The sequence below is a fragment of the Megalobrama amblycephala genome, linkage group LG8 (genome assembly GCF_018812025.1).
Source record: "Megalobrama amblycephala isolate DHTTF-2021 linkage group LG8, ASM1881202v1, whole genome shotgun sequence".
In the NCBI taxonomy this organism is placed as follows: Eukaryota; Metazoa; Chordata; class Actinopteri; order Cypriniformes; family Xenocyprididae; genus Megalobrama; species Megalobrama amblycephala.
In genome coordinates, this window is record NC_063051.1 from 8,153,136 (window position 1) to 8,166,488 (window position 13,353).

A 13,353-nucleotide genomic window follows, 5' to 3' on the forward strand; every position below is an offset into this window, starting at 1 on the left:
TGCATGGAGAGCTTCTTGAGACTCCAGAAGTACCAGAAGCTTCAAATACCTGTTTGCTGCTCAACACTGGCTTTTTTTTATAGCTGCCCTTTTAATGCAATTAATTTTTTTGACAGGAACTTTCCTCAATAAGCCTTTATATGACCGAGTTCTGCTGTGCTCTAAATCACTCACAAATCTTATGATAATTCGCTAATCTACATTCAGTTTCACACAATATTAGTTGTTTTCATGCCTTTTGCACAACATTGCACCATTTTATGCTTTTCATCTTCAAAAAGATCTTTCTTCCTCCCCATATTGCATGAGAACTGTGACTTGCTTAATAATGTGGAACAACGTCTAAGTAGGGTTTCCATAGACCTGGCAAATTATTTTGTCTGAGATTGATACCAGTTATCTAAAAAGACATGGATAAATAAACGAACAAACATTTTCTTAGAAAAACTAAAATCTGAATGTTTATTGTACAGAAATCTTACTGATTTGTCTCTTGCATAATAATTTGGAACGCAGTGTAATACACCACTATGTCCAACTGCTCTCCGCATCCTGTTAGTGAGGTCTGATTGCGCTCTGACAACGGAAGTGATGTCTCGCACTCATTGAAGCAAAGCATGAGAGATCACTTCTGTCATCAGAACGTGTTTTTTGATCTCACTAACCGGATGCGGAGAGCAGTTGGACATAGTGGTGTTTGAGATGTAAAAAATGATATAAATACTGTTCGGTTTCTCGCACAAACCGATCGTTTCGTGTCTTAGGACATCAATGTGTCGTCACGAGCCGCAGGGTTTAATTTGGATTTGTCTGTGCAGGTTTATTTGACTCTTATAGATGCTGTTACCGTTTCAATGCATTATTTGACTGACAGACTGCAACGGTTGGAGTTAAAAATCATCATTTGTGTTCTACTGAAGAAACAAAGTCACCTACATCTCGGATGCCCTGGGGGTAAGCAGATAAACATCAAATTGAACTATCCCTTTAATACATTTTATACCACAGAGTTGTTAAATGCTTGAATCTGATTGGTTGTCGAACGTTCTAAGGTGTGCAATTATTTTCATGGAAATTAGCATGGTTAAAGTAGTTTCAGGCAGGTCTTGACTGCATTACATGTCCATATCACTTCACCAAATGATTTCAGTTATTTCAAAGATCTTTACACAGCCTACAACAGCAAAAGAACCAAAACCCACAATCACACTGACCAAACAACTAAATATAGTAAACAATAAAATAAAAACTACAAGTTTCCATGTTTTTTGCCCAAAAATTAAATTTTATTAATGTTTTTTGCCCAGACACAGACACACACTCACACAGAAACTTGTTGTCAGCGCTGCTCTGACGATTTTATCAGTAAAATAGTTCAACAACTTAAAATCTACATGACATTTCTCACTAGCGAGATAATAACGGCGCTGTTCTTGAAACAGATTAACTTACAGTTTCGCTATTAGTCGAGATGCTGCTGCTGAACACCGTTGAGAGACAAACAGACTCAGGTAATTCACACATGCTTCATTTCGCTCTCTCTAATAACTGCATTAATAACTGCATTAGTCTGCTATCAATGGCTCAAGCCTCCATTACTAGCTATAAAATGATATTGTGGAATTAGCAATGGAGGCGTGGGATGAGATGGGTAAGAAATTAGTCCCACACACAAAAAGGACAAAAACCTGACAAATGTCTTGAAATATAACATCTGAACAATGTTTTGTTGAATATAAGTCGAATAATTGACTCCTTTCCATTGAATTATTAGAAAATAATGCATACTCTGCTTCGCGTCGTGGCCGCATTACCACCTCAGGTATGCATTATTTTCTATTATTACACGGCTCTGTGCAATAATTGATTCTGTTTGGTCAATCGCACCATCCAGCGGTATGTTTTTCCCCGATAACAACCGCTAAAAACAGATAACACAGGCTCATCCGGGTTACTGAAGTCAGCAGCATTATACGCTGAAAAGGTATTTCCTCGTGGAAGTGTTGCGTTTGGTGAGCTAATAAAATATTAAAACTTTTTCAGTCAAAATTTAATTGTCATCCAGCATCGTGGACTCTCTCTCTCGTTTCATACAAACGCAGCTGCTGCCATTTTGCGACTATTGTTTTGTACACTGTTGGATTATAAGATAACAAACAGGTATGATTTTGAAACAGTTTCATCTCAGATCAATATCTCTTCTCCCCATAATTATTCATGTGATGAAATGGCTTGGTGTGACTGTACCATATCCCTTAAATGTCCATCTAGTTTGAACTTGCCGTGTAGCAACTGCTCTCTACGCGGAAGCTCTGCGTTTAAAGTGCTAATAAAATATTTCGACTCAGATCAATGTTTCGTGTCTAACTGTTTACTTATGTGGCAAGTAGCCATGTAATAAATTAGATAATGTACAGCCGGTTGTTATCTCAGAATAAACCACTTCAGGCTGATGCAAGTTCCCTTTGCTTCACATCGGGGTCCTGATCATCCTGTCGGGGTTTATTCTGAGTTGAATTTTCAGCATCATTACTCCAGTCTTCAGTGACACATGATCCTTCAGAAATAATTCTAATATGCTGATTTGCTGCTCAAGAAACATTTCTTATTATTATCATCATGTTGAAAACAGTTGTGCTGCTTAATATTTTTGAGGAAACCATGTTACATTTCAATCTTTTAAAGTTTCAGGATTCTTTGATGAATAGAAAGTTCAAAAGGAAAGCATTTATTTTGAATAAAAATCTTTTGTAATGTCACAAATGTCTTTACATTGTCACTTTTGATCAATTTAATGCATTGCCGCTAAATAATTGCTGCTAAATCTTACTGACCCTGATCTTTTGAATGGTAGGGTACTTTTTTTGTTGCCAGATGGACGATAACATGCCATTTACTTTTTTACACCCTAACCTTACAGTGACAAGTTTTCCACCCGTCAGATGTAGAAATCTAATTTTAGTCACAATGAAACAACAGGCAGAACACTCCAGCACAAAGAAACAAGTACAGGCTCTTCTTAGGCTGCTTCTTAGTACCAAATGATTCCTCTTTAGCCGTGTCATCTCAGATCTGTCTAAGACTGAGTGGGCTGAGATGGTAGACATCTTCAGAGGCAGAATGTGCCTTCTGCATGTTGAAGACTGCGCCAACTTACCATTCACTATACAAACAGATATATGAGGCTAAGAAACACCCCGCGGTATTCATTAGTCAGTAGCTGATCCTGCTTCACTGTACAGTGGCAGTCAATGCTAATGCAGAAGGACATACCAGGATATATGGCAAGTGGTCAGATCAGGTGAATAACATCCCACTCCTATTAATTTTCCTCCTCTTCCTGTCCTTCAACTTAGGACCAGTCATGAAATCAGGATGGTAACCCTTGTCCTCTGAAAAATCTTTTGAGATTCACATGCAACATTCATTTGCTGTCTATCGATCCATTTAACCATATATCTAAGCATCCGTCCATCCATCCATTCAGTCAAATCTATTTTTAATATACATGCAAAAAATCTATCGATCTTAGTCAAGTGCTTTACAATAAATAAAATAACAGCAATGGTGAAAAATTGTAAAATAAAATAAACAAGATTAACATGAATTACAAAAAAGTAGTATTATTATAAAATAACCAGATAATCTATCAAAGGAGCTAATGGTTACACCACTCCAAAACAACACGTTACCAAAAAAATGTTGACATATCCAGGTGAAAATGTAAACCGAAGAGTCTGATTTAACCTGCCAATTGTCTCTCAGGGGAGTTGAGAAGTCAAGAGAGCAGTCAGTAGAAAGACCGGCCTCTTGAATTTATCATGCCTGGAATCAATGGTTCTTCAGTCTCTAGCTACTTGTTAGCAGAGATCAAACCACCTTTTGAGGTCTCTGGAAATAGAGACGGGGAACCTCAATGACCCTAACCTCAACACAGACGCAAACGTGCCGCCATACAGAACACAGAAGCGTGTCAACCCCTGAAGATGCTGTCCTCCTGTGATAATTTACTCGTACCTTCATTGGGATAGATTAATTAGGCCTGCAGAGAGCACCGGCACTGCGCACAATCATTTACAAGAGGCTGGAGGGGTCTCACCATTCCAAACTAATTGGCACAACAATCAAGAACGCTTTTAACCGAGGTGAGAGTGGGAAAGAAAAAACGAGGAAGGTTGATAAATGGACACAGACAAAGAAAAGACACTTCAAGAGATAAAGATTTCTCTGTCTGAAATCTTCACTGTAAAAAGGATTTTTGAAGTTATAAATAAAACAAAGAACACTGGAGTTTGCTTTACAAGGAAATACTATTTCATGTTTAATTCAATGTGTTACTTTCTGTTTCTTCGCAATTATTTGTGAAATTTACTAGCAATTTCAAAGTGAAAATTGCTTCAAATTAATTCCTACACCAATTTTTTTTTCTTCAGTGTATTTTACTGTAACAAAATGTTGGGTTGTTTCAACCCATCTTTGGGTCAAATATGGGAACCCAACTGTTACTTTAAATTTTAAATGATTGGGTTATATACATGTTTTGAAACTACCCAGTGTAGGAACAAAATTTGTATTAAACAATCTTATTTTAGGGATACAGAAAGGGTTTAGGTTTAGGCTTATATCTTTATCAATCAATAATTTCCCTCTGATTGAAGCATGACTTTAAGAGGACAAAATATGTTGATCCATGAAATACATGGACATGTTTGTGCATTTAAAAACATTGAAACAAAATGCAACAAAACAGTCAAGATTAATTGGTAACACTTTATTTTAGGGTCTTTTAACTAGTTGTTTATTAGCATGCATATTACTAGAATATTGGCTGTTTATTAGTACTTATTAAGCACATATTAATGCCTTATACTGCATGACCTTATTCTACATTATTAATCCTACCCAATTCCTAAAATTAACAACAAACTTACTAATTATTAATAAGCAGTAAATTAGCATTTTATTGAGGGAAAAGTCATAGTTAATAGTGGATATGTGTTCCCTATACTAAAGTGTTACCGATGAATTTTATAAATCTTGAACCGCTGTCTTAAAAGAAGCTCACAGGAGGGAAAATCTCAACAAGACGTGATGCAATGGTGAAAGACATCCATCTAACACACAAAGGCCAACAGGCCATCTTGTGTGAAAAGCCCTTTACTGTAATTTTAGGCAACTCTAAAAGATAATAAGCAAAATACCTAAAAGATTAAACAACAACAAGACCTCAATGTCATTGGTATTACAATGTAAAGAATATGACATTTGTTCCAAGACATTGTGCATTAGGGATTAATGTGTTATTTCATGAGATGCATTTTGATTGATGCTACAAGTGTGGGATGTAGAAAATCACCTCTGCTGCAATGAGATTTTGATTGTGTCTATGGCAGTTTGAAACTGGCAATCTATCCTCAAAGCAATCTGCAAAGCAGCCATTCTTTCTCCTCTTCCTCCTCGCCTGTCCTCTCAGGGGGAACACTAGTGTAACTCTTTATAAAGAGTCAAATAACCAGACCCAAACAACCGCAAAGGATGTTTAGCAGGGCAGAAAGAGCTGTTTCCTCACTGATATCACACACCAAACATACTCTGCCACAAACACTTGTGTTCACAAAGCAATTAGATGGGAACAGATCGGAACTAGTGGAAAGATACAGGAGGTAGCAATAATTCAGGCATTATGAGCTGTTGTCATATGCAATCGAAGTTTACTTTTTTTAATTAAAAAAATATAAAACATCTTTAATAAATCATGATGTACTTCAAAGAACAAGCCAATTCATTTGATTATGGTACAGTACAGTAAACCATGTGTATGTATGTGTGTATATGCGTATATATATTTATATATATGTGTGTGTATGTGTGTATACATATTCATAGAGTATATATAAGTTAAAATAAAGAAAAACAGACTAGATCTTAATGCATGTCTTTCACTGTTTTTCAATAAATTAACAAAAATGTAGAAATATCATTTCATAATTTCCATGCGCACCAATATAACAATGAATAGTGTTAAATGACAATATTTACTTACATTCAGATGTTTTAGTATGAAACATGAACCTTTTTTTAAAGGTGCCATCGAATTGAAAATTGAATTTACCTCGGCATAGTTGAATAACAGTACATGGAAATGACATACAGTGAGTCTCAAACACCATTGTTTCCTCCTTATGTAAATCTCATTTGTTTAAAAGACCTCAGAAGAACAGGCGAATCTCAACATAACACCGACTGTTATGTAACAGTCGGGATCATTAATATGTACGCCCCCAATATTTGCATATGCCAGTCCATGTTCAAGGCATTACACAAGGGCAGCCAGTATTAACGTCTGGATCTGTGCACAGCTGAATCATCAGACTAGGTAAGCAAGCAAGAACAATAGCGAAAAATGGCAGATGGAGCAATAATAACTGACATGATCCATGATAACATGATATTTTTAGTGATATTTGTAAATTGTCTTTCTAAATGCTTCGTTAGCATGTTGCTAATGTAATGTTAAATGTGGTTAAAGTTACCATCGTTTCTTACTGTATTCACGGAGACAAGAGAGCCGTCGCTATTTTCATTATTAAACACTTGCAGTCTGTATAATTCATAAACACAACTTCATTCTTTATAAATCTCTCCAACAGTGTAGCATTAGCCATTAGCCACGGATCACAGCCTCAAATTCATTCAGAATCAAATGTAAACATCCAAATAAATACCATACTTACGCGATTAGACATGCTGCATGACGAACACTTTGTAAAGATCCATTTTGAGGGTTATATTAGCTGTGTGAACATTGTTTATGCAGTGATAGAGTCGAGAGCTCGGAGGGGGCGAAGAGCGCGAGCAATTAAAGGGGCTGCGGCTTGAATCGGCGCATTTCTAATAATGCCTCAAAATAGGCAGTTAAAAAAATTTATTTAAAAAAATCTATGGGGTATTTTGAGCTGCAACTTCACAGACACATTCAGGGGACACCTAGACACCTATATTACATCTTGTAAAAAAACATTCGATGGCACCTTTAATGATGCCGCAAATAAATAGTATGAATGTTTGATTCGATTTAAACTGGACTGAAATCTTGACTGATGTGGAATTAAAGTTAAATCACAAATGCTATATTACAAGAATCAAAAGAAAAGGAAACACTGCAAAATTAGTCAAACATTCACCAGCAAATTCACTGTGAATATTCAATATTCTGTATCGCTCAGCCCTAACATTCATGTTATTGCAAAAACAACAGTCCCAAATACCCTAAAACAATCCATAGTCTGTCACAACTTAAGGGCTCTATCACTGATCGATTTTCATTTACATTTCAATCTGCTTGCTTTCACCGACTGTCTGAAACACAGTTCATCATGTCACTTTTCCTCTGTTTTCATGTGTACTAAAAACAGAGAGCTGCAACCATTCCAAGAGTTTTAGACACTTGCCAATTGTTCTCCATTCATTTCACATACATAAATACATAAATTACCCCCACCAAAATTAAAAACCCCATCCAAGCAAAGTAATGGGAATCTTTGCATATTTATGAAAATTGGAAGAGCTCTCCATCACCGTGGGTTTGGTGCCGATCTCACTCTCAATGACGTCCATTAATATGCACACCGCACGTATTTTTGAAGTGGGTTCGTGTGACAGGGCGCGCTGTCTTCTGTCAAACTCCACAAACACTCCACATCAACAGACTGCAGATAATAATAGCGATAATAGCAGGTTGAAGCCTGCATCAAATACACACAGTGTTGTTTTGTGACATTAACGTGTGGGCCTCGTCTACTCTGGCTCTTCACAACAAGTGTCTACGTCCCTGAAATCCTTCTGTGTCCAGGTCCGGTGGAAAGGGCGTGTCTGACCCGCCAATCAAATTTGTTTATGGCGCTGCTGTTGGCCAGCTACATGCTGACATTGCTGCTACCGTGAGACCTGGCGAACCTGCCAGCAACAGAAGACCATCCATCAAGCCGACAGTCAGGCAATACAAACCACTCGGAGGGCGAGAACACACGCGTCCTTCCAGTGCCAGATTTATCGCCCTCATATATACGCTCCACTGATGGATACCTCATAAATGGCCGATCAGAATAGCTGGATTAAAGCCCCACCCACAATGCCATTCTTCACTCTCACCGGCTTGTACATCAGCAAAAAAGGTCATCTTATGTTATTATTATTATTGTTTTTTTAGATCAGGGTATGAAAGCTAGTATTTCAAAATTTCATTTCCAATTTTCTCGTTCTATAAGTGTTTTCTTGACCTTTCTATACTACCTATATTTGTAGAGAGATGGGAACAGGGTCAGGAAATGACAAAAGCTGGATTCAAACTCGAATCGCCTGCAAATAAGCCCTAAAATATCAGAATGTGAGCTAACAGCAAACCCACAGCCCTGATGCCACTATTAAAGCAATTAGACACTTAAAACAATGTGTTACAGTGATTTTACCAGGTAGCAGTTTTTAATTGCATTTATAAAACAGCAACAACAACAATGTGGTAAAAGACACAGAAAGTAATGTAAATGTAAATCCTAATTTAAAGGGATAGTTAACACCCTCCCAAAAAAATCATTTACTCACCTCATGTCGTTCCATATCTGTATGACTGTCTTTCTTCTGTGGAACATAAGAGAAGACATTTTGAGAAATGTGTTTTTTTTTGTCCATACAATGAAAGTCAATGGGCTCCAAGTTCTTTAAAATATCTTCTTTTGCAATCCACAAAAGAAAGTAATGCATAAAGGGTTTTGAATGACATGAGGGTGAGTAAATGACAGAATTTTCATTTTTGGGTGAGTAACATTGGTAACACTTTAGTATAGGGAACGCATATTCACTATAAACTACTACTTTTTTTTTACCTCAATAAACTCATAATTTACTTCTTATTAAAGGGTTAGTTCATCCCAAAATTAAAATTCTGTCATTAATTACACACCCTCATGTCGTTCCACACCCGTAAGACCTTCGTTCATCATTGGAACACAAATTAAGATATTTTTGATGAAATTCGATGGCTTAGTGAGGCGACGAGAATACTTTTTATGTGCCCCAAAAAAACAAAATAATGACTTTATTCAACAATATCTATTGATGGGCGATTTCAAAACACTGCTTCATGAAGCTTTATGAATCTTTTGTTTCGAATCAGTGTTTCGGAGCGTGTATCAAGCTGCCAAAGTCACCTGAACCATTGAAATTTCGAAACGTTTCGAAACACTTATGACGTAACGAAGCCCTTTACTGAAATCACATGACTTTGGCAGTTTGATACACACTCCAAACCACTGATTTGTAAACAAAAGACTCGTAAAGCTTTGAAGCTCCATGAAGCAGTGTTTAGAAATTCGCCCAACACTAGATATTGTTGAATAAAGTCGTTATTTTGTTTCTTTTGGTGCACAAAAAGTATTCTTGTCGCTTCATAACATTAAGGTTGAACCAATGTAGTCACATGAACTCTTTTAAATCTGTCTTTAGTAGCTTTCTGGGCATCTGAAAGTGTTAAAGTGTTACCAATTATATAAATGAAATAGCCAGATAATACGATTCTAGCCTAATTAAGAGCAAGCAAAATACCATCTTGGCTCATGGTTGAACAAATTTGAATGTGGCTCATCCAATCAGAAATAAGATTCTGAACAACACATTTTATAAAACAGTTTGAATAACAGGGAAAATGCTGCACATTACAAACAAGCAAAAAAAATAGCAGATCCATGCTGAAATATCACATTAACTGTAAATGGAAGTGTAAGTTATAAACAGAATGATTGTAAATAACAACCCAAGATACTTATGACAACAAACAACCTGACAAGAAAGAATTCTGACATAAGTAAACTTTTTAAAAAAATCTGCCTTTAAAAAGAAAGAAAGAAAGAAAGAAAGAAAGAAAGAAAGAAAGAAAGAAAGAAAGAAAGAAAGAAAGAAAGAAAGAAAGAAGCAGCAACATTTACAGAAGAATCAATCACAGTTTTGGTGCTCTGACAGTCGTGTTTATGAAACTCTTTATTAAACGAACACACTCACTTTCACATAACTGCTGATGTCTTTTTTTCTTTTTTTTTTGCTGAATATCAGCATTTTAATTCTGAAGGATTCAGAAATGCTGAAAATGTCATTAAATATCCATTATTCTTTGTTCATTTCACTTGTCATCCTCGTCGTTTCTTCCTTTTTCCTTTATACGCTCTCATTCTGTTCCAAAACCTAGTGTGTTGTCTACCTCTTAAGTGATATTAGGTGTGCTTCAGACACAAAGATTATTCCATAATGTATACACTTCTAAGAATATATTCACCATTGAAAAGTTTGTTTAAGTCTGTAAGGTTTTTTAATGTTTTTGAAAGAAGTATTTTATGCTCACCAAGGAACAAGGAATGTGAAATATTACAATTTAAAATAACTAATATTTGAATATATTTTAAGATGTAATTTATTCATGTGATCAAAGCTGAATTTTCAGCATCATTACTCCAGTCTTGAGTGTCACATGATCCTTCAGAAATCATTCTAATATGCTGATTTGATATTCAAGAACAGCATTTATTAGAAATCTTTTGCATCATTATAAATGTCTTTACTGACACTTTTGATCAATTTTATCAATTTCTTTAAAAAATAAATCTTACTGACACCAACTTTATGATGGCAAGAGAAATAAACACTAACTCAACAGAAAGAGTTCAATTAAAATATTAGTATGTGCTATTTACTTTTATGTTAAAATATTATGCCAAACTCCACTGAAATCTTTTGAATCGCGTCCGTCATGCAGAGCGCTGATGTACTCTATTGCAAACCAGTGATTATGTAGGCAGTAGGCAATGAGGCAACACACTAGGTTTGGAAAGAGCTTTTGTCTGTTTACATGCTTGTTTTAGTGCTCACCACAGACATTTCAAAGGCTAACACTGTATCTAAAAGGAAACCTGCGGAAATGTATTTATACAATCGGCGTCACAGAATTGAATCAGAAGCAAACATCATAACTTAGGTGGCTCTATATTGAATTGTTGTTCTCGGTTGCAACTGAGTAGATTCTCATATTTTTTTCCAGGCTGACTACAGAGCATATAGTGCCTGAGATAAAAAGACAACATATGGGCTAGATTCACTGACTTGAATATGTATAAAAACATCTAAGAAAGAGATCGTACAAAACCTTTGCTGTGATGTGCTTGAGGCTGATCCTCAAACCAAGATGAAAACAGAAATCCACGTGGGTAAATTATTTTATTGCTATATGAAAAGAGGGACCTGCACAATGACATCAAAGCAAACATTGAGAGGATATTGTTTTGACAATATTTGCATTTATAAGACTTTCAAAGAACATGTGGATGGACACGGACATTAAAGTCGACACAAAATCACAAATAAATTACAGATAAATTGCAGAAGTAATAAATTGCTTCTGACATATTTCCAAGTAAAATGTGGCATTCTGTCAGAAGTTTATATTTGTCTATATATGATATGCATTTATTTCTTACACAATAAGAACAGGAATGTGTATGAAAAAATATATGTTTCTGGTCTTATGCGTTTTGTTTCCATGTTGACTTTAAATGGAGGGGAAAAGAAAAATTTAAAGCGGAAAGGAAAGAAATGAAAAAATGTCATGCCTTAGCAGCTGTCAAACGTAGCTATGTTTTATCTTGTGTTATTCAGTAAATGTTCTGCCTATAATGCAGGGAGGAAATAATACATTGTTCCTGTCTTGGCCAGTTGTACTGCAGATCAGCTGTGAAATTCTTCATTGTTGTTCGAAGCAGGTACAACAAGCATATCAAGACACTAGACCAGAGCTTCTCTTTACCTCTTCTCTGAAGAGGCTAGAGAGGCAGCGCGATAGTACCACAATACAGCAAAGCAAATATTATGAAATATGAGATCAAATAGTGTTTAACACCCACACCCTGATATCTCTCTCTTTTGTCTTGTCAAATTCTGACCATGTAACCACCATGGGACCTCTGACCATGTTGAAACTGGGTTCACCATTCCTTGACCTCTGTGTAAATGTGCTAGTGAGAAATGGTCTGTGTGTGTGTCCACCAAAATATCATCAACCCATTTTCACCCTGTCCCAAGACTAAAAAGTGTGGTGAAGAGCTTTTAGGGCTTGAAAAAAACACATGACCACAGGATCAAGCAACCACCATTGCTAACCTGCGCTTTTCATTCTCACCTCCACAGAGGTTAATTCAAGGGACAGTATAATATTTCCAAAAAAATATGAAGTAGCACAACTGTATTCAATATTTATAATAATAAGATAATAATTTTATAATGAATAATAATAAGAAATGTTTCTTGAGCAGCAAATCAGCATATTGTAATGAGTTCTGAAGGATCATGTGACAATGAAGACTGAAGAAATGATGCTGAAAATTCAGCTTTGCCAACAGAGGAATAAATTAGAATAGAAAATCGAAAAAATGTCATTTTAAATTGTAAGGATATTCATTTTTTGATCAAATAAATGCATAGAGACTTCTTTCAATAACATTAAAAATAACATTCAATGAACTCAAAATTTTAAGGCAACCAGGTAACTTACTTCTTTAAGTTAAACCAACAATTATTTTTTACAGTGCAGTAACACGATTTTGAGGAGATAGCATGCTTAATGGTCATGAAAATAATGTGAGTGTCAAAAAAAATGTATAATCTTCCCTGTCCATTTTCTCTACGCAAATAAATAATTTCATTTAGTTTCTTTTGATTTCAGCGTGAAATGTAACCCGGACATATATTTGTGAGATTTACAAAGTCTTTCAACAAGTTACAAAATAAATCTAACTAAAAATGTATAACAATAAACATTAATTTGCAGTATTATGGTGTGCTTGCACTGCCGGTGCTTGTGATACAAAGATTCTGCAAATACAATTTTTGCCACCTTTGTGCAGCATTGTGTAAAAACAATTTTGTGTCTGCCTAAATCAAGTTTTTCAATCTCTCGAACATGTAACCTTCAAATGACAACATACCCATGATAAGGCCACTGCGCTATCATCTTCATACATAGTTGTGCACTAAAACCTGAATCTGATTAGCTGAACTCTCAGGTCTTGAGTGGGAGCTGTGTGGGACTGTGAAAAGTGCTGAAAACAACTCTCACTCATGAGAACAGAGAGGATGCTGTTGGACAACATACATGGAATATAATCATAGGTAACCGGTGAATTAGAGCTGCAATTAGCATCAAGCTAAACATGGCAATTTATGAGATTAATATTACACCTTTACTCAAAACTCACTGTAAAACATCATGTTTGTAGTGACTTCCGCTTGGGATCTAATGTGGATTTTGGTCATACG

The 13,353-nt window shown here is 35.8% G+C and overlaps 1 protein-coding gene across 2 annotated transcripts in view; it reads right to left on the reverse strand.

Moving 5' to 3' along the window:
* raly (RALY heterogeneous nuclear ribonucleoprotein) overlaps positions 1 to 13,353 on the reverse strand; it is a 94,972-nt gene that overhangs the window by 53,125 nt on the left and 28,494 nt on the right. Inside the window, exon 3 of one of the 2 annotated variants that reach the window (XM_048199044.1) lies at positions 8,602 to 8,637. The exons of the other annotated variant lie outside the window; for it this stretch is intronic. Within the exon in view, the coding sequence (XP_048055001.1) occupies positions 8,602 to 8,616 (15 nt within the window). The 5' untranslated portion in view covers positions 8,617 to 8,637. The remainder of the gene's footprint in view (positions 1 to 8,601; positions 8,638 to 13,353) is intronic. 2 annotated transcript variants of the gene reach the window in all.